Consider the following 20,896-nt stretch of genomic DNA (forward strand, 5'->3'; position numbering starts at 1 on the left):
GGGCAGAGAAGGAAGAGAAAGCCTGGATGGAGAGAATGGCAGGGGGAGGGCGGTGTTGGCAACACCTGCCATGGAGTGGTCAGAGGAGAAGGTGACCTGGAGCAGAGACCTGAATGAGTCAGGGAGGGAGCGGTACGGGCCACCTGGTAGGGGTTTCCAGGCAGAGGGAACGGCATGTGTCAAGGCCCTGGGGTGGGACTGTGCTTGGGCGACAGAGGGACCATGAGAAGGTTGGTATGGCCGACACAGAGAAGGATGGGACCCAAGGCTGGAGTGCACGATGGAGCTTGCAGGGAGCAGGGAAGGACTCTGATCGCTCTGACCGAGTCAGGAACCCAGACCATGCAGCGTGTAGGAGGCCTCCAGATCACTTCTGTCAGGTGCCCGGGACAGAGCCTGGCAAATACAGAAACGGCAATGGGAGGACACAGGAAGGGCCCCTAAACGTGCCTCTGAGGACAAGGGACAGTCCATTCCACTGCACAGTGGGTCCCATGAGGCTTGGAGCCCAATCCCAGTGGAAGGTGCTGGCAGTCCCCTTCAAGCTCCTGCTCCCACCCCAGGTCCCCGTCCTAGGAGAGCATCACACAACACCTGGACCATTTCTGACACAGCCCACGGAGGGCCACCCAGGAGCCCTGAAGTGAGAACAGAAAGACACACCCAGCAGATCCTGCCCCCTTCTCAGCACCCAGCCCGTCAGGGCTCAGGGCTCAGGGCACCTGCTCTTCCCACAACTCCCACCCTGGCCTCGGGGTAACCGTTCCACAGCCTTCCTGAATGGACCCCAAGCCCCCATGCCACCTGTGGGATCTGAAGAAGCTTTGTCCTAGCAGCGCCCCCCAGTACCCCATCATTAGGCACACAGTAGGCCCACATGTCACACTGCTGGCCTGGACGAGAGGGGGCGGGGCCTGCGTGGCAGATGCCTTTGCTGTCACACTGGGTATTTCACTCTGTCTTATGGGAGCTTCCTGATGACTCCGCACAGGCACGGGGAGTGTGAGTGTGCGTGCAGACGTCACCCAGGCACGAGGATAGGAGAGGCCGGCTCTAGTGCCCCAGGAGCACATGTGGGTCTGTGAAGTGCAATTTTTATTTAAAACACAACAAAATCCCCAATCCAACCATTTTCTGCCTTAGCCTATCAGGTGGGGAGCTGGCCCTCCCTCATCCCTCCATGCTGCTTTTCCATGTCCTGGGTCCTGGTTCTTCTCCTGGGGTCCCCGGGGTCTCTCTGGAGCCACGGAGTCGGCCAAGGGCTCACTGCTACGAAAGTGGATGAAGAACGTCCGGATTTCCTTCGGGTAGATGGTGACCTTGGTGCCTTGCAGGGGTGTCGAGTGAGAGCGGGAGCTGCCTGAGGGAGCAGAAGTGGTCGGTGCTGAGAGCCACCTGCTTCCCCAGGGTGTTTCCACCCAGCATCCCTCTCATACACCGCACCCGCCCACACTCTACTGTGGCTCTTTGATGGAGGCCCTTGGCTGCCCTCCTCCTGCCAGGATTCCCACGGCCATGGCCCCTTGCATTTTGGCCCCCCCGTGAGGGTAATATATAGGTGGTCCTGACGTACATGGCCTCATTCCCCATGGGGTGGAGCACTGAATGCCTAGAGCTTTCTCACTGAAGCCATCTGGTGGGGTCTGCTCTTTATATTACTGGTTCCACTAAATTCAACCTTGGGAGGGAAGCCTCTTCATTCAATCATCCATCCATCCATCCATCCATCCATCCATCCATGATCCATTCGTCCATCCATGAATCCATCCTTCCATTTCACCCTTTCGAACACTCATACTTCCATAGATCCATCCCTCCATTCATCCACCCACCCACCCATCCATTCATCAATCCATCATCCACCAATCCATCCATCCACTCATTGATCCATCTATTCATTCATCATCCATCCATCATCCTGCAGAGAGAAATACACATCTACACATGTACCCATCCATTCAATCCATTCATCTATCATCTATCCATCATTCATCATGTATCTATGAGACCATGTATGAATTCATCATCCATGAACTATCCATCTGTCCATCCAATCGTGATCCATTGGTCCATCCATGAATCCATCCTTCCTTTCACCCATTCAAGTACTCACTCTTCCATAGATCCATCCATCCATCATCCATCATCCACCCATCTATCCATCCATCCATCCATCCATCCATCATCCATCTATCTATTCCCAAATGCCTAAGTGCCCAGCTACATAGATGGCACCCTGCTGTATGCAGTGGACAGAGAAGATGCATGGGAAAGAGGAAAGAGAGGGAGAGGAGAACAGAGGAGGAAACTGATCAAGCCGTGGACTCCAAAGAAGCTTGAGTGGGAGTGGGCCAGAGGGAAGGGGACAAGAGTGATCCAGGCAGAGGGAACAGCATGGGAAAGACTGGGAGGCATGAAGTGGCCCGTGGTTCCCAGGAGTTGATGGTGGTGTGTGCAGCGTGAGGCACAGCATGGCAGATGTCAGAACCCGCTGGGATGTGCTTGCCACTTCAGGACTCACCCAGGACAGAGGCAGGGGTGCGGTCTGCAGACACACAGGCATGCACACACACACTGACCTCAGGTGGATTTGAGACGCTACAGAATCAGAGGAGCACAGTAGCCCGCTCAAGGTCACACAGGCCATAGGGGCAGAGCTGGGATCTAAACAAGGTCTGGCCAGCTCCTGAGCCAGGCTGGGGGCAGGCTGAGATTCTCAGGCTCAGCCTGAACCAGGGTCTCCCAACCTCTGCGGTGGGGATGCTCCTGTGTCCTCCAGCTCCAGCGGTGCAGCGTGCTCACGTCCCAGGTCCCCGTGAGCGAGCGCTCCTCCACCGCCACCACGGACCCCAGCCCCTGCAGCACGACCTGAGGGACAGGAGCGCAGGGAGGGTGAGCTACCCCCGAGGCCCCAGGTCAGAGCAGAGGCAAAGCAGGAACAGGGGCGGCACCCACACCTGGGACACAGCACACACGCGTGAATTCTCACAGCAAATCCCCAGAGGGCACTGTGTCCCCATCTTATAGATGAGGACACTGAGGCCAGCACCAGCATGCTTCCCCAGGTGCTGTGCTGGATGAGCAGACCCAGGGGGAGGCAGGCACAGGAGCTGCCTCCAACCCCCACACCCCTCTTCTGGCTACGGCTCAGGGGGCGGCCCAGGGATGAGGCCAGGAGTGGCTGTCCATCCCCTGTGCCACGTAAGCAGGGACCCAGCCTCCTGCAGCCGGAGGGAAGCAGGTGGCCCGCTCTGGCCGGAAAAGGAAGGGACCATCTGCTGGCCGGGCCATTCTGCGGATCTATCTGCTTGTGAGGCCTGTGCCTGCTGGTGACCACGGGGGATGAGCAGAAGAGACGCAGCCAGCACGCTGACGAGGCCGGCTGCGGGACAAAGTGACCCAGGAAGGGACCAGAGAAGGAGAAGCAGCCAGCCCGCAGGGACAGGAGGGTGGGGTGCCCCTGCGCCCCCAAAGCGCCCGCCTCAGGGGGAGTGAGAGCACCCGCAGGCATCTCTCTGCCGAGGTCTCTGCCGGAGGGGATTTTCACACTGGGGTTTGCCTGCCTGCTGGGGCTTCAGGCCACGGCCAGGGAGGCCTGTCACTGGGGTCTGAGGGCACTTACCTCCAGGTTCACCGTCACGGGCTGAGACAGGACCGGGTCCTCCCCCACCTCATACAGGTGGTGGAGCCGCAGCAGGACACGGTGGAGGTCCGGCTTGGCCTTCCCTCGACGGCCTTCAGGGACAGAAGGACCCCCATCAGCCCCAGTCCTCTAGTCTGGGCCCAGCACTCGACACCTGCCCTTCACTTCATGCCTCGGCCTCCCTGGGAGCCAGCTGACGTGGTCCCTGCTTGATGTTACTGCCGCACACCGGCTTTGTAAAATCTCTTCCACCTGTCCCAGCGTGGCGGGGGGTGTGGTTATGGATTTGAGTCCGAGGGTCAGGCAGGTCCTCTGTCTCCTGATGGGGGTGGGGGTGGGGCTGAGGACATGCTGATGTCCAGGACGACACACCTGCTTCATAAGGTGGCCCTGAGCTCGGGGAGAGCAGGGAGGGTGTCTCACTCCATCCCTGAGGCTCCCTCTGCCCCTCACTCGCTGCTCTCCAGGGAGGGGGGACCCCCAGGCCAGCCCCTTTCCCCTATTTGGGGCCAGCTGACTGCAGGAGACCCAGGCTCTTGCCTGTGGCCACGCACGCAAGGGGGAAGGGAACGCTGTGCCTTGTAGGGGAGGTTCCCCGCCCTGCGTCCTCTGTGACAGCGGGGATTCCTGACGATGGGGTTCAGTGTTAGAAAACCACTTGGCTTCAGGCTTGAGCCACGGTCCCCAAGATCTACTTTATCAGATAACAGTGTTATCTGGCATGTTGCCTCTTTCTTTTCCTCTTTCTTAATACTATGGATTCCTTCTGAGTTGTCTTTGGTGCCTGCTAGGACCTGGATGGGGCTCTGGGGACAAAGGGTGTCTAAAGGGCAGCCAGCCCTGCCTTTGAGCTGCTCATAGTGGAAAGGGGAAGATAAGGTGCAGCTGGAGCTTTGGCAACAGGAACAGTCAGTTCATGGCAGGTGTCACCTCCACCAGGTAGCCCTCCATCATGCCCTGCTGGGGGCTTATTGTGAACATCATGGTGGGTGACTTGGCTGCTTCTCCCTCTAGTCTGAGAGCTCTGTGAGTCCAGGGTCCTTGCCTACCTTGGGTACTGCTAATTACCCAGTGCCTGGCACAAGAGACATTTGTTCAGTGAACAAACAGAAGCTCTGGACAGTCAGGCTTCCTGAGTTCAGAGGACGAGTGGGGCTGGCAGTTCAGGGCTCCAGGAGGACTCCCTGAGGAAGCAGGACTGCACTGAAAAGTGAGGATCTGACAGAAGGTGGATGATGAATGGGGTTTGGTGGAGGGGCTGGCAGGGATCCATCGGAGAATGGGTGTGGACAGGTCCTGGGCTGGGGTCCATGACCAACGTGTGCCCTGCTTGCTGAGTGACCCTGGTGCCCCACGGGCTCTCTGTGGGTCTGGGTCTCCCTGTTGGGCAGAGAAGGGGATCAGGGGACCATGCAGAAGCAGGACAACACTGAGAGGAGCCCACATTGTCTGGTGCTGGGCGTGGGGCCAGCTTGACGTGGGGAGGGAGCCGAGAGACCGGTTCCCTTGGACGGCGGCCCCACCTTTCTGGAGATTATAAAGGTGCTCTGTGTGGTTGGAGCTGTAGTTCCAGCCTGGGATGCTCAGGGTCTGCAGGTGAAGACTCGGGGGCAGCATCACGGCTTCTTGCTGTGGGGGGCCTGGGAGATTCTGGGCAGTCTCTGCGGGGCAGACACACAGAGCCAGGACAAGGGCTGGGGCCAAGCTGCTCCCCCTGACATTGGGAGCTCTGCACACTCCGTGCCCCCGGTCAGGAGACCCAGCTCCTGCCCACGTGTGGCCCACAGGGAGGACAGCCTGAAGCACCTGCTGGTCCAAGCGCCTCGGGCATCCCCTTTCTGCCTTTGCCCACGGACATCATTCCACCTGAATGCCCATTCGCCCATATGTCCAGGGGCTCTAATCCCAGAGTCTAAGAGCTGGCAGGACCCTGGATCTCTAGTCCAGCCATTTCAAAGTACAGATGGGAATACTGCCACCCAGAGAGGTGCTGAGTTTGTTCCAGATCACAGGGCAGGTTCATGCAGAGCCCTGATTTCAATTCCAGGTCTGGGTGCCTTGCTCAGAAGACACCTCAGCCCCTTCCTCCTTCCAGGAAATACCCTTGCAACTCTGGGCTCCAGCTGGGGCACCACCTCCTCCCAGTCCCCTGGCCACAGTGATTGGTCCAAGCTTAGACCAGGAGCTCCTCTCTGCACCAGTTAGAAGCTTTGCCTGGGACTTCTGCCCCCCAGCATGGGAAGATTGAGCTCAGTCCTTTTGCAAGGGTAGGGTGGGGGAGGGCATGCACTGCTCAGGAGTTCACAGCCTCATCCCTGTAGGGAGGGTAAAGAAGGTCTGCAGACAGGGAGAAGCACAGCTGAGAGTATGAGGGAGAAGGATGGCCTCGAGAAGGTTCCACCCCCTGAGCGCCAGTTGCACCCCTAGCCCTTCCCGCAGTCGTGTGCTTGCACCTCAGGATAGAGTCTCCTGGTGGCTCAGCCAGGGCACGTGGAGTTTCTCTCTCTTTCAACCAAGAGACACCAGAGTGGGGCCAGTGGGAGGTGCTGACCTAGCCACCGGCCCACCTCAGACACGGGGACGTCCCCCTCTGTGGAAAGGGTTCCCAGCCTCCTGGAAGAAACCACTGACTCATCCTGGAGCACACTCTGCCCAACCAGCGGCCCCTTCAGGGTCTGTGACTTGCAAACAAGAGAACTCAGGGACACCCCCCATGTTGACCCTGATCTCCTCCAGGCTTGTGGTCCCCAAAGCACAAGGCCCCAGGCTCTTCCCTCAGTACCTCTCTCTCCCTGTGTTCCCTGAAGCCTGGATGTGTATGAGCATGGCTCCCCGGGGGACAGCTCAGGAGAAATCCTTCAGGAGAGGCCGGGCCCTTACCCATCCCTGGCGTGCAGCACACAGCTGGCACTCACTACGTGCTTCATACACCCTGCCTGCTCTAAAGACCTGGGAGGGCGCTGGCGCTAAAACTGAAGCAAGGAGGAGGATAACCACATTCTCTCCAACAGCTCTGCAAGTGAGTAGAACACACACAGTTCAAGGATGAGTGAGATGAACACCAACTTGTATCTAGCTGTTTCATTCTTCACATGCTGCTCCGAACTACCATTTCTAAACATGATCATTACCTATTGTATCTCACGTTTGATTATTCTCATAAAGAAATGGACTGTTGTACACCAACAGGGGTGTAAGTGGAGGCAATGCATGAGCTCTGCAGATCAGACCATGGGCTGGAATCACCTTCACCTGGTGACAGCGTACCCAGAAGTCAAATAAAAAAAGGCTTTTAATGTTGGTCTTCCATGTGTGAAGCCATATATGTCACATAAAGAAAGAAAAAGAGATATCAGAGCAGAAAATGAATGATACTCAGGGAAAAAGTCCAAGGTGGAATGGGTGTGAGTCTCAGAAATGTTCCCACTACCTATATGAGCTTCAGTGAACTCTGGACCTCTTTGCCCGAGTTTGCCCGCACGTTAAATGGACTTTATCAGAGACTCCTGAGCTCCCTCTGCTCAACGTTGTCCAGATCAGTGAAGGCCCACAACCCTCCCCAGGTCTACCCGGCCAGGTGGGCTCTCTGGGATGCACACCCCCTTACCATTCAGCTCTCTTAACAGCACAACGGGTCTGTGCTGCAGCGCCAGCCCACTCCTCTGGCGCAGGCGAGCGGTGAGAGGCCGGGGTCCCAGCAGGAGCCAGAGCACAGGGTGGACAACGGAGGTGTCATTCAGTGTGAGGTCATAATCCAGAGCCCAATCAAAGTTGTTCCACAGCCGGCGATGGAGCATGACCTGCAGGGAAGAGCTGTGGGACAGGGCCCCCTCCCACCTGCTCGTGCCCTGGGTGCCCAGGAGGGCCCACTTCCTACCTCCACCTGCCCGTTTCCTTGGCTGGAGATGCCATGTGCCTGCTGGGACAGCACCACCAGCCGGCTTTGGCTATCCTCGATGAAGGCAGACTGAACCATGGGGTAGTAATTCTGTGGACACAAACATGGCCAGACTGGCGGTCAGGGTGAAGGACGGGCCAGGCCTGCTGGTCAGTGTCCCCCTCTGGCCACTGCTCTCAGCCCCCTACACGGGGACAGCCACAGCTCAGGGTGCAGCAGGGAGACTACGATAGAGGATCTGATGTTGGAGACCAACAGACTGTCATTCACATCCAGCTCCACTGCTTCCTGACCGTCTGAACTGGGGACTTGGCCCACTCGAGCCTCAGTTTCCCCACCCATACAATGGGCCGAAGGACCCGCTGTGCACATTCCTGCAGGAGTGATGAGGGGTGTGTGGGGTCCAGCCTGATGTGGGTGCTGGGCCGAGGGTTGCTACAGAGAGAAAGGGCCGAGCATGGTCTGGGGGAGCAGCCACACTCCCCACGCTCTGTGCTCTGCTGGAGCAACTGTCCCGGGCGGACCCACAGGGACTGTCAGGAGCCCCTGCACAGCGGGGGCATCGAGCAGTAGGGACGACGGACAAGAACTCACCAGCAGAGCAGGGTGGGGACACACCCCCCTGGGACCCCCAGGAGGAGCAAGAAGTAAGGATTACTGAGGCACAGGAGGCCCCCAGGGCAGGCTTCATCTGGATTGTTCCGTCTGACCCTCACAGTCCTGGGGGCCGAGGTTATTCCCTCGATCAGGTCGGGGGCTACCCAGGGTCACAGGGCTGGAGGCCTAGGATGTGGGAGCTGATGTGTGGCTTCGGGCCACGCTCACCACTTGGAAGGAGCCACCGGGTGGCCTCTGTGCTGCAGCCCTGGGGCGGGGGGGTTGTCAGGCCCGCTAAGCCTTTGACAGGCATCTGCTCAGAAATCTCAGAGCGACCCCCTGATGAGGCGCTCCTCTTACACAAGAGGAAACCGAGGCACAGACAGAGATGGGGATGGTCTAGGGCCTGTGGGGGCTCCGGATTTCAGACACCAGTGGTGACCTGAGCCTGGGTCTCCACCCCTCCCAGCACAGGTGGGCCGGGGGCTCCGCGGCGTTCCCTCCAGAGGCCTCTGCGGCCGCACGCTGCTGCTAGACCGGGCTTCCTGCTCCAGCCTTCAGGAAGAGCGCCCTCCGGGCTGCCCCCCACCGTGGTTGCAGGACCAGCGGGCCCCCTAGGGCTCACCCGAGCGATGCTGTTGCTCGCGTATTCCCGGAAGAGTCTCCGCTGCATCTGGTAGCCGTTGCTGTCCGAGTAGAGGGTCTGCTGGTTCTGGAGGCTGGTGCTGGTCCTCAGGATGGCCTCGCAGTTCAGCTCCAAGGGGCCCACCCGGTACTCCTGCTCGATGCGACGGCACAGCAGCTCCCCGCCACGGCCGACTGGCACGTGGGCGAGCCGGGAGTAGATGGCATATGTGTGACTGCTGTCCCTCACATCCCTGGAGGAGAACTGGGAATCGTGGGTCCGGTTCTGGGAGCCTTGTGGATGCCCCTCCCTCCTCCTCCGCCCTCCCTCGTTTCCTATCTCTCACCTTCCTCCCTCCTACCTCCTGCCTCCCTGGCTTACTCCCAGCCTAGCTTCCTCCGTACCTCTTCTCTCCCTCCCTTCCTACCTCCCTCTCACTTTCTCTTCCTCTCTTCTTTCCTTCTTTCCTTACTTCCTTCTTCACCCTTCCTGTTTTCCATGCCCCCTTCCCTTCTTCCCTCCTCCTGCAGTCAGGGCAGGGGGTCACGGAGTCTTCCTGGGCAATATAATGGGAAGAGCTTGGTCCCCCGATGATCAGAACTGGGCTGCCCAGCCTGGATGGCTTAGGTCTGTGCTGTCACCGGGCTTCTAATGTAAGTCAGTGTCCCTGTGGGTTCTTGCCCCAGCTCTGAACGTGGACACCCCCTACGAGGTACAGCGCGTGCAGCCGAGCCAGGATGCCGCAGTCAGAGCCATCACATCTTCATCAAGCTCCCATCGAGAACGAGCTGGTATCAGGAGCACACCCGGACCCTGAATCCCTCGTACGCCCACCGTCGTGCACAAGGGGGCCCGAGCGCACCTGTAGAAGAGCTGCCGGATCTCGGTCATGAGCTTTCCCGTCACAATCTGCAGCTCCACACTTTCCCATGATTGTTTCGCAGTCTCGGTGGGTGTAAACACAAAGTTATCAGAAATAGGGCCATATTTCAAGTTACCGTTGACACGGTACTCCATGAACTCCTGGGTCACCTGCACTGTGCGGTTACTCTCTCTGCAGGGACAGCAAAGGGAAAACAGTATCATCTTCGTGCACATGTGTCCCGAGTGTGGTCCTCGTCATCTGGAAGCTGGTGACCATCCTGCTATGCAGACACCCACCTCCACCAGAAGCCAAGAAAAGCCACCTCAGCAGAACCTCAGTGACGGTCACGAGGCCGCTCGGTGACACCTGCACGTGGTTCAGATGAAGTCCGTGAGACACCCCTCTCCTGAGCCAACGTGGCCTTAGATCCTTCCATGGGCCAGCAGGGCCCCCAAGCAGGAGGGCGACAGAGGCTGCATAAAGGCCCCCGAGAGCATAAGCAGAGGGCACTCATGCTGCCCCAGGGGGAACGTCCCCTGGAGCTGGGGCCTGGTCATCAGGCGGCCAGCAGAGCCCCCCACACCTTTCAGAGGGACCCCAAGGAGCACAAGCAAGGACGTTGTCATGGGTCCCCCGGTGTCCAGATGTCAAGAGCCAGCACCTTCGCTCACTTCACCACCTCCTCCTGACTCCCGAGGGCAGGGAACGTGAACCCACTTTGCTCCCGAGGCCCAAGAGGCTGGGGACCCTGATCCCCGGCACAGGATCCCATGCCTGGGAAGAGCCCAAGCCAGGACTCAGGTTTCATTCCATCTGCTCGATCTGGGCTCAATCCATTCTGTTCAGATACTGGGGTTGGGACAGAGGATGGGGGAAGGGTGGGCAGGGACTCAGAGCCCTGTAGAGACATGGATGGTGTAGACACATGTATGGATCCTAGTTCTGTGTGTGGTCTAAGCAAAGGCACTGCCATGTACTGGGTTTGGGGCATGGTGCTCCCGGGCACAGAACATGAAGTGTCCCTTCCACACCCATTTGGGGGCTTCTGTGCTATTGCGGTGGGCATGGACAGGGAGCAGGGGAGGCATCTGAGAAGGGCCCCTTTGGCCCCTCTGAAGAGCCCAGAAAAGAATCCTGGTCATTCGTCCGGCCCCAAGCCCTTTCCCTTCTGGCCTCAGGCTGCCCGCTTCCCGCTCCCTTCATCAGCTCCCGCAGGTGCCGTCAGCTAGAGACTGGAGGACTGAAACGTGCTCCATCTGTCGCGGGAATAACACTGAGCCAGAGGAGGGACGAGTCGCTGGTGGCCATGGCAGCGTGGACAGACCCTGGATACACGATGCTGGGGGATGGCACCAGTCCCACAGGGCTGCATGGACTGGATCCCCTGGTATGAAAAGTCCAATTTAGGCGAATCCAGACCGGCAGAGCAGGGTCAGAGGGCGTGACTGTGGTGATGCCCACATGGGCTGTGAGTGTCCCAACACCGCAGATGGGGACCATTTCCAGGGCTGATCTGCGGGGTCTGCGATTTTGCTCCGTAGTGCTGGATTGTAAGGGTGAAGCCCCCCCCCAACCCCAGGCCTCTGCACAGGAGGCTCCTTCCGTGGAACAGTTGTCCCCTCGTCTGTGCCCACGGATTCTCTGGCCCGTCCAGTCCTCAGGCCTGGCTCCCAGTGCCTCCCACCCACCAAGGCTGCTCTGAGCCCACCGCCCTCCATTTCCACAGCCCCTTGTCTCTGCAACCAGGGCTGAGGCGCTGGACTAGCAGTTTACCCCGGAGGGGATTGCAGAGATCCACAAGAAATACCCAGTCCTCACCCCAGCCAAAAGCAACAGAGATGGATGGGGGTGAGGGGGATGGTCGGCAGGCCATGAGCTGTGCAACTGGACCTGCCAGCTGGGGGTCATGGCTGCGGATGAGGCCTTCATGGGATGCACACAGGGAAGGTGAGGTGGAGCTGGCCCCACAAGGGCTGTCTAGTTGGGGTGTCGGGCCTGACTGGAGAAGCAGCCTAAGGCCCGCCTGGGGTCTCTGCTCTGACCAGGGAGGCTCAGAAGTTGCCTGGCCCTGCCCAGGTTCCACGGCTCTCCCCACTCTCGCTCCCCACCCACACTGGTTGCAGTCAGCCCCTTCTACCTGCCATGCCCTCTCTCAAGGGGATCTGCAGAATGATGAAGGACAGGGCTCAGGTGCGGCCCTTCTGTGGGGCCTTCCTAGCGCTGAGGCTCCAGAGCTGTGCACAGTGGCCTTGGGGCTGAGCTCCAGGTACCGGTCACCTCACACCCGTGCTCCTCCCTCCCTTCTCTTTCCTTCCCCAGACTTTCTGCCAGCTACTCCTCCAGACTTCCTGTTCCTCCCCCACTTCCAGTGTGGGGGGGTCACATCAGGAAATGGAAGTGGCTGCTCTGGCAGAGGCAGCTAGAGTGCAATGAGGACTATCTGGGATGTGGCCTGAGGATGGACAGGGCTGGCCCAAAACACCTGGCAGGCTTTTTCCTGGGGGTCACCTGCTTTCTCTGCTGTCAACAATTAGTTGCTGAATGAATGGATGTGGAAATGGATGGATGGATGGATGGATGGATGGAAAGATAAACAGACATGGATAGATCTAATGGTAAGTGGACAGATGTATGTATGTAGGCATGAATGAGTGGGTAAGTAGGTGGTTATATGGATCGATGGGAGGGATGTGGTTGAATGGGTGGATGTTTGAGTGAGTGAGTGGATGGATGGATGGTTTTGTGGGTGGTTGAATATATAGATGAGTGGGAGGACGGTGGATCCACAGAAGGATAGGTGGATAGATGGCTGGCTGGCTGGCTGGCTGGCTGGATGGATGGATGGATGGGAGGGCGTGTGGGAGGGTACCTGGGTGGGTAGATGGGTGGTTTGGTGTGTGGATAGAAAATGATGGTTTGTGCGTTACTGGATGCATCGGTGGTTGGTTGGTTGAATAAATGGATGCACAAGAAGGATAGAGGATGGATGGATGAAGGGACAGATGGAAGGGTGAGGTGATGGATGGGTTGGTGGGTGGTTGGACAGATGGATGAACAAGTTCACTGGGTGGATGGATGGATAGATGGGTGAGTGGGGAGTGGATGGGTGGATGGGTACAAAAGGAGATGGGTGGATGGATGGTTTAGTGGCTAGTGGCTAGATGGATGGGTTTATGTTTCTTTAAATTTAAGAAAGTGGATAAAGTGACTATTATATATTCTCCCTGAGTGGGTCTTCAACATCGACTTTGTGGATCGACAGCCCTGGAATGACAAGATTCATGAAGGGCTTTCTTGTACTCACAATTGGTCTACTCTCACAACTGCAGAAATAAAGACAGTAACACAGGAGGGTGTTGGTGTCACCAACTTCAGGTGATTCCCCTAGCAGGTGAGGACACGGGCAGACGGGGGAATGACCTGACTGGGCCCCAATGCATGCCTCCAACTCAGAGCCCGCAGTGGCTGAGCCTCACCTCTCTAAGATGCTGTACATCAGGTTAGTGTCCCGGTCCAGGAACACAGTGTAACAGTCATTCTCCACACGAACCAGGTGCCTGCCCCTTGGGCCAGCAGGGCTCTTTGTCTTGCGGGCAAAGTTGGAGGTTCTAGCCACACTGGCACCCAATTGCTTGGTGTCCTCTTGGGTCCCCTGGGTGCGCCTGATGCTGTAATGTCGGTAGCTGAGGCCCGGGATCGTGGTCAGCACATACAAGTCGTAACCAGGTTGCTTCTCCTTTGATTCCTGGACCTGGAAGGTCGGCAGAACGAAACAACATGGTGGATATCAGGGTTGGAAGATGCTCGGTGTCCTCAGTCAACTGTGACTTCCATACCCCCTGGGCGGGGTGCTCACTACCCACAGACAGCAGGGTCTTTCCATCATTGGACTGTGTTGAGTTCCCTGCAGGCCTCCTCTGTGCTCAGCAGGATCCTGCCCCAGCCCCATCTCCCTCCCTGGCCTCCCTCACTCCTCAGACTCCAGCATCAGCAACCGCCCTCCCTTCTCAGCAGCCCTGCTATTCCCTGCCTCTGAGCCTTTGCTCATGCTGTTCCCCTTCCATGGAAGGGATCTCTCTGAAGGCCCTTATTTCACATCCTCCAATTTCCCGAGGGAGCGTTTTCCTGTTCACTCTCCTGGCCTTCCCCAACCCCCGTCGCCAGAACTGGGAGGGATGTTGGAGGACACTGGGCACACTCAGCCGGCCCCTCAATCTCCAGGGGAAGCATGCAGCATCCAAGCCCCTGTGGGAACCTCGGGGGCCCTATTACCAACCTCAGGATGGCTGCACACACTGCCCCACCCAGGCCTTGTGGGACAGACAGCAGACGCCCTGTCCCTGCCCCCATCCTGCTCTGGGGATATTCCTCATCAGAGCCACCACCATCTGTCACATTCCACACGTTCTTATTTGGTTTCCTGCCTGTCACCCAGGGCGAGAATATGAGTCCCCTGCGGGCAGGGACTTCATGTGCTTGGTTATTAAGGAATCCCCGCACCTAGGCAGGGCCTGGCACACAGTGGGTCTCCAAAATATTTGTGCAGTGCATTTACCCTGAGTGGTGTTGCCTGTGGGTGAAGAAGGGGGTGCTAGGGGTTGGGTCTGCTGAAACCAACACCGTCCCGTCTCCCTGCCCAGGTCAGAGGAACTCCTCCTCCTTCTGCATCAACCAAGGTCTGCTACCCTGGCTCCCGGGTCATCACTCCACACCACACATGCCCTTAAGTGTCTGACCCCCCTCTCCCCACAGTGGCACTGCTGTCCAGGGGATCAGCACTCAGCCCGGCTGGACCAGAACGTGCCGCTGGGAGAGTCTGCTGAGTGGCTGATGTCAGCACCTCCTGGCCCCCGCAGGGATGCACTGGTGCTGGGGGACAGGCAGGGTCCCTGGGGTCCCCCTCTGGCTCCAGGCAGCGGCAGGAAGTGAGGACCGATTGCGCACATGCTGGTGGCTGGGTGTGCAGACACAGGGCGCTGGGCCAGCCTGGAACATCAGCCCCTCCACAAAGCGCCCGTCTGCAGACTTCTGTGGCCTTCCCACAGAACGTGGACGTTTACCTGAGAATGTAAATATGCCCCATGGCGGGGGCGGGAAGGAGAAGCCTCCCAATCAGTGCAGACCACCCAGGACACCCTGCAAGGAGGCACAGTGGCGGGACTTCTGGGCACGTCATTTGCTCATCGCCCAGTGTCAGTCTCCTGGTGGATCCCACAGACCCTAATGGATAAGGGTCCCCATGGCGATGGCCTCCAAGTGTGGCCCCCAGGGTCACATGTTCACGTGAACTGCTCCTGTTTCTGGAAGTGCCCTCCTGGAGCAGGTGTCGGCAACAGCAAGCATGTCCCGTGCATGCTGTCATGGCCATACCTGTGCAGCCACCGGCCGGCCAGTCTCATCGGTGATGTTGACCCGGGAGAAGCCCACAGTCAGGTTAACAAGGGTGGTGACCGTCCAGGCCAGGGGGTTGTACACCACGGCCATGCGTCCCTCAGCTTCCGGGTCTACACACAGAGAACCGGCATTACCTGCTGCCATCGGGCTCATCCAACACACCTGGGTGCCGTGGCTACATGGGAAACTGAGGCAGGAGACCCATGGCCCTGCAGAGCTGCCAGGGCAGCTGAGTATGGGGACCAGTGGGCTCGTGTGCTCCTATACTCAGCAGCCCCCATACTCTGCTCACGGCTCTTTTCCAGTCCCCAGGCAGGGGAGGGTAGAAGGGAACACCCTATGTCCCTCTGGACAGCGAGGGTTCCCGTGCTCCTGACACATCACTCCCTGATAGCCCCACGGGACTAAACAGGGAACTGAGGCCCGGAGAAACACAGTCACCTGCACAACTTGACCCACTGCTAAGCTGTGTCTCCCAAGTTTGAGTGCTTGGCATTGGGAAGGACTGGAGAATTCTCCGAAGGCTGGAGGGTCCAGTCAATTGCCGAGCCCAACATTTGAGCCACAGCAATGTGGCCCTGGGTTCCTTCTCTGTCCATCCTTTACCCCCAGCGAGGTAAACGCTGGCCATGTCTGATGATTTCTGGAGCCCTGAACACTTCACACACGTTCCAGCCTCCTGCCTCCACCCAGGCTCTTCCCTGTGGCTGGAACACCTTTCTTTCTTTTTTTTTTTTTTTAGATTTTTTTTTTTTATTTATTTATTCAACAGAGATAGAGACAGCCAGTGAGAGAGGGAACACAAGCAGGGGGAGTGGGAGAGGAAGAAGCAGGCTCATAGAGGAGTAGCCTGATGTGGGGCTCGATCCCACAACGCCGGGATCACGCCCTGAGCCGAAGGCAGACGCCTAACCGCTGTGCCACCCAGGCGCCCCTGGAACACCTTTCTTGACCTCCACCTGCTCACTGCTTGGGCAAGCCTCCCTGGTGAGGTCATGGGAATGGACAGCCCCACCAGGCAGGGAAATCATACCCTGGTTCCAGCTCTGCTGCCGCTGTCTCTCCCAGCCAACCCCAGCATCTGCGGGCTGGGACCCTGTGTGCTGAGTGTGTGGTTCCCAGGGGCCTCCCCAGGTCTGAAGGTCAGATGGCATTGCACACAGACACAGAGGGGAGGGAGAGCAGGCCAGCTGAGCAGGGAGGTCAGATGTGAGGGGTTCACCATGACAGAGCACAGGCTGAGATGGGGAGCTGGGGAAGGTGTAGCAGGTCTTGTGCACATGACATCAGGCACTGGGAGGGAGGTCAAGGTGTCCCAAGCCCCTAGGACTTTCTGGTTCAAAATCCCTCAGCCTCAGGCTGGCATGATCAGTTACCCTGTACGTGTGAACCCTTCACCGTCAAAGAGGCCGGGCATCAGCTACCAAACTGAACTGAGGAGGGAGTTGGGGGATCCTGCTGGGCTCAGGTCGCTGAGGACACCTGTACCCTCCACAACCCTGCAGCGCCATCCCTGGGCTCAATCCCTGCTCTGCTCCTTGCTAGCTGGGTGACCCTGGGCATGTCCACAACCTCCGTGTTTCTGGTGTGTCCTCAGCTACACAGTGAGGATAATAGCACCCCCTAGCTTACAGCTCTCCACGCATTGCAGTAATCACTGTGCTGAGAGCTAGCAAATGCCAAGCTGAGTTGGCCATTATGACGGGATCTAACGGTAACCTCACCCTTTTCCCCGACACACAGAACATGGAGGCTCCGAGCAGCCAAGGCTCATGCCAGGCTCAGGCCAACGGTCAGGGGTGCACAAGCAGATGTGGTTGCAGAGTCTGAGGCTCAGATTGTTCCGGTCCTTTCCGTGACCCCCAGGCTCTCTGCTCAGAAAGGGTCAGAGCCCCCTCCCAGACCTGCAGGGACATCCCACAGGGGCCTCGCTCACCCGAGAAGGCTGGGTTCCCGTCGTGGACGATGGAGGCCATCAGTTCTTGCACAGCCTGCATCCCTGACCTCAGATTATTCACGTACATGTCTCTCACCTTGGGGGTCTCAGTCCCGGTGATGGCATCATGGTGCTGTACCTGCGTCCCGACCAGAGAGGCAGGGGATCAGGCCTGCCTCTGCAGACCAACCCCAGGGGCTGGCTCTCCTTCCCTCTCCCCAGGTGCTCTGGAGCAGGTGAGGGTCCCTACCACGTTCCAGAAGAGGAAATTGAGGCGCAGAGAGACTGATGACCTTGTGGAAACCCACTGAGTCCCCTAGCTTGGCCAGAAAACAGACCTCTGCAAGGGACCCGTCCCAGCTTCATCTCTGTTGTGCAGTCTTCCTGCGAGTGCCGCTGGATTGTTCCAGGCACCCTCCATTCTCTGTACCAAAGTGGGGATGGGATGAGCTTGTCTTCCCCAAAGGGAAACCGAGGCCCCACCAGGCGAAGCCACGTGTCCCGCTCACTCTGATGGGCTCTAAAGTGTATCCATTTCACCCCCAACACAGTGACACGTTCTGCGGGCAATGCCCTTCAGGCGAGTGTGCCAAGGCATGGCCAGCATGGCCCTTTTGTGGCAGGGAGATGACAAGTTACAGGATTTCTGGGGTCTCAGTGTTCCCATCTGTACAGTGGGGGACGAGTGGAGACGGGAAAGTGGGAACGACTTGCTATGGGGCAGCCACTGTGCCAGGCGGGTCACGTACACTCTCACATTCACTTGCCACCATCCTGGGGTGGGCATGAGCTTCTCATTGTCCAGGGAGGGAATTAGGGCTCAGAGAGGCAAGTCCTGAGCCTGAGGCCACACAGCGGAGGGGGACTGAATCCACGCAGGACTGCGGGACATTAATGCCGCTCCACTTTGCCCTCTCTCCTCTGGGTAAATTTGGCTCTAAAGCCTACTGAAGCCACCAGCTGAAGGCTGCATCTAACCTTGGCCCGGTGTCCACATGCACCTGCCATGTGACCACAGGCCACCTCGGTGTCTCTTCTGGAACATGGACCTGTAGGTACCAGGGGCTGGGAATCGCACTGCACAGGAGGTTTCCGACCTGATGGTGTCGCTGACAGGTGTGCCGTTACCTCGGAGACGGCCCAGCGCAGCTGCTGGAGCTGCTTCAGGGCCTGGCCCAGGTCCAGGTGCTGGTGGGGGGCCGGCCACACGGAGCGTGTGAACATGGACTCCCCGGCGTACAACAGAGCGCTGGCTCTCCTTGCCAGCCTCTTGAGTCCACTGCGGGACGCATAGAAGCCGGTCCACGCCTGATATAGATCTGGAGAGAAGGGCTGGCAGTTGGCGTGAGTCTCCCTGGCCTGGAGCCTTCCTGAGCCCACGTCCCAGTAGAGCTGTGGAAGCTGGGGCCTGGGGTCTGGCTCTGCCTGGGTCACCTATGGAGGCAGCCATAGACTCCTGCTCCACCCAGGCCAGGAATTGCCCGGGGAGCCCAGGGAGGGGCTGGGGTAGGTGTGAGGAGTAGGTGTGAGGATCGGGTTGGGCTAGACCAGGCCTGGGATGGGGGATCAGACAGCCTAGGGTGGACCTGGGAAACCTGGAACAGCCTGTGAGCCACGGGCCTGGGAGACCTTGGTGGAGATGGGGGCAGATGGGAGCCAGGTGGGCAGCACCCAGCTGACGAGGTCCTGAGTGCTGTCAGAGGCTTTGCATGTGGCTCAGAGGCAATGGGGAGTCCGGGACAAGCCTGGGTTCTTAGCGGTTCCCCTGGCAGCCCAGGGAGACGGGATGGGGGGAGAGCTGAGGGATCCTGTGCTGCTGCGCTGACGTGCACACACAGGGTGACTCCAGACCAAGGCTCAGGTGGGAGGAGGGGGGGCTGGTGCCTCCCGGGGTGTGCCAGGGTCTCACAAGGTGGTTGCCTGTTCCTACTGCTCTTGCCTCATGTTCCGCGCTGGCTGGGCAGTGTCTCCATTCCCTGACCTTCCCCCACATGATCAGAGCACAGCAGAAAGGGTAGCCCCGTGATCCGGGTAAAGGTACAGGCTGTGTGGTCAGGAGACCATGTTGACCACAACTTCTCCAGCAGGCTGAGTGTCCTGGTCAGGCGGGGGCACTCTGCAGCCTAAGCTCTAAATCCCCAGTGACTCTGAGCAGGAACCAGGACTCCCGCACCTGCCCAGACAGAAACACTGTCTCTGCTGGGAGGCTGCACCAAGCCAAACCCATTCAGAACACCTGCAGGACATTGCCCTTCCTCCTCCCTCCTCCGCTAGCCCCGCCTGTCCGCTTCAGCATAACCCCGCCCACACCCACGTGTCCACCCCTACCTGGGCTGTAACCACACCCACAAGGATGTAGCCCTTGAACTACAACTGTAACCCCGCCCACATCAATTTGCCCCTCCCACCTGGGGTGTAAGCAAGCTCACACCCTTGGAGCCCTCCCACATGAAGGCAGCCAAGGCCTCCTGGATGTGGCCTTCCATCTCAATTGTCCCCCTCTCCCCCTTGGGGTAGCCACGCCACTGTGGCAGTAATGACGCCCACTTGCATGTATCACCCCACACTGAATTAAACCCCCAAGTCTAAATATCCCTTCCTAGCTTACCTGTACCCTGCCCACTTCAATCTATCCCCTTTCACCTTGACTGTTACTCCTCCCACATCGCATAGTCCCTCCCACCTGCTCTGCGACCACACCCACATAGATGGATTTCCTCTCGTGTCTACCATCAGCCAGCTGCTGCAACCACAGGGTGTGAATCGTAGTGTCTCAGAACAATGTAGCTCCACATTCTCACCACACAGACAAGAGACCAAGGTGATAAAGGACCAGACCAACCCAACTTATGGGCGAGCCAGGGCAGTGCTGCCCAGATCCAGCCTGCATTGGGGTCCACACTGGCATCTCTTTGGAAAGGAAGCAAATGGGGAGATGGGAAAATGGAAGCTACGGAGCTCTTATACAAGTGTCTCTCCAATCCTAGGATGCAGGTGGGACATGAAGGTTGGGGCAGTGGTCACTGCTGAGCCTTCCTAAGGATGCCCCCCTCAATATTTCTAGAACCCACTTCATTGATGACAAAACCAGGGCTCAGAAGGGTAACATCACTTACCTGAAGCCTCACAGTCTGACGAAAGGGGCTTGATCCAAACCCAGGTATGGGTCTGAACCACTGTCTGGGCTGGCTCTCCTCAGACACTCTGGCTGCTGATCAGTGGTGGAGGCCAGGCCTCCCTCCAGACACTTGACCTTGTGATGAACATTCAGCCAGTGGGGACCCCTCCAAGCCTTGGTCTCCCACCTGTCTGATTGGTATAGCCACCCATCTCCTCTCTTCCTTTCTAAGCCACCTCTGCCCCTGAATAGCGTGTGCATAGCCTGATAGCCACTACTGGGTGATGCTGGCTGGGAGCAGAGGCTACATTCGGCTCCCTAAGGTGTCCTGGCCCCTTTCTACCCCACCACAACCTCACATCTCCTTGGCTTCTCCGTCTGTGCAGGAGTGGAGCAGGACCACAGAAACCCTTCTAGGGCTCTTACATTTTACGCAATAAAGATGTTAGAAAGTCAATGGTTTGGTCAGCACTATTCCCCAGTGATGTCCCAGGACAGGGTCCAGGAGAGGGGTAGGGAGGGTGTTCTCTGTTCCGCTAGCACTCTGTGCCATGCTGCACTTGGTCTAATTCTAGCTTGGACTGCAGACTGGGGAGATGGGATCTTCAGGGGGTTCACAATGGGGGACAGGTTGGGGCAGGCCTGGGAGGGGTGCTGCTGGGCTGCCTACACAGCACCCTGCAGGCCCTAAGTTAGCCTCCTCACAGGGATGAACTGATCATGTCCATGGCAGGAACTGGCCCAACAGGACCAGGGATGATAGAGTTATGATGGCTACATGTGCTTGTCCCTTCCTCTGTGCCAGATTCTAGGCTAAGGT

General features: G+C 58.4%; 1 protein-coding gene across 1 annotated transcript in view; it reads right to left on the bottom strand.

Annotated features, from left to right (window-relative positions):
* Nucleotides 1-1,139: 1,139 nt before the first annotated feature.
* The window catches only part of MAN2B2 (mannosidase alpha class 2B member 2), a 36,420-nt gene continuing 16,663 nt past the window's right edge, over nt 1,140-20,896 (bottom strand). The window contains exons 8-19 of the mRNA XM_040624926.1: nt 18,087-18,277; nt 16,959-17,097; nt 14,999-15,132; nt 13,105-13,379; nt 9,626-9,817; nt 8,764-9,016; nt 7,521-7,631; nt 7,251-7,443; nt 5,167-5,304; nt 3,623-3,735; nt 2,748-2,868; nt 1,140-1,360 (exon numbers count right to left, since the gene is read on the bottom strand). Coding sequence (XP_040480860.1) covers nt 1,140-1,360; nt 2,748-2,868; nt 3,623-3,735; nt 5,167-5,304; nt 7,251-7,443; nt 7,521-7,631; nt 8,764-9,016; nt 9,626-9,817; nt 13,105-13,379; nt 14,999-15,132; nt 16,959-17,097; nt 18,087-18,277 — 2,081 coding nt within the window. The remainder of the gene's footprint in view (nt 1,361-2,747; nt 2,869-3,622; nt 3,736-5,166; nt 5,305-7,250; nt 7,444-7,520; nt 7,632-8,763; nt 9,017-9,625; nt 9,818-13,104; nt 13,380-14,998; nt 15,133-16,958; nt 17,098-18,086; nt 18,278-20,896) is intronic.

The sequence above is a fragment of the Ursus maritimus genome, unplaced genomic scaffold (genome assembly GCF_017311325.1).
Source record: "Ursus maritimus isolate PB19 unplaced genomic scaffold, ASM1731132v1 scaffold_8, whole genome shotgun sequence".
Lineage (NCBI taxonomy): Eukaryota > Metazoa > Chordata > Mammalia > Carnivora > Ursidae > Ursus > Ursus maritimus.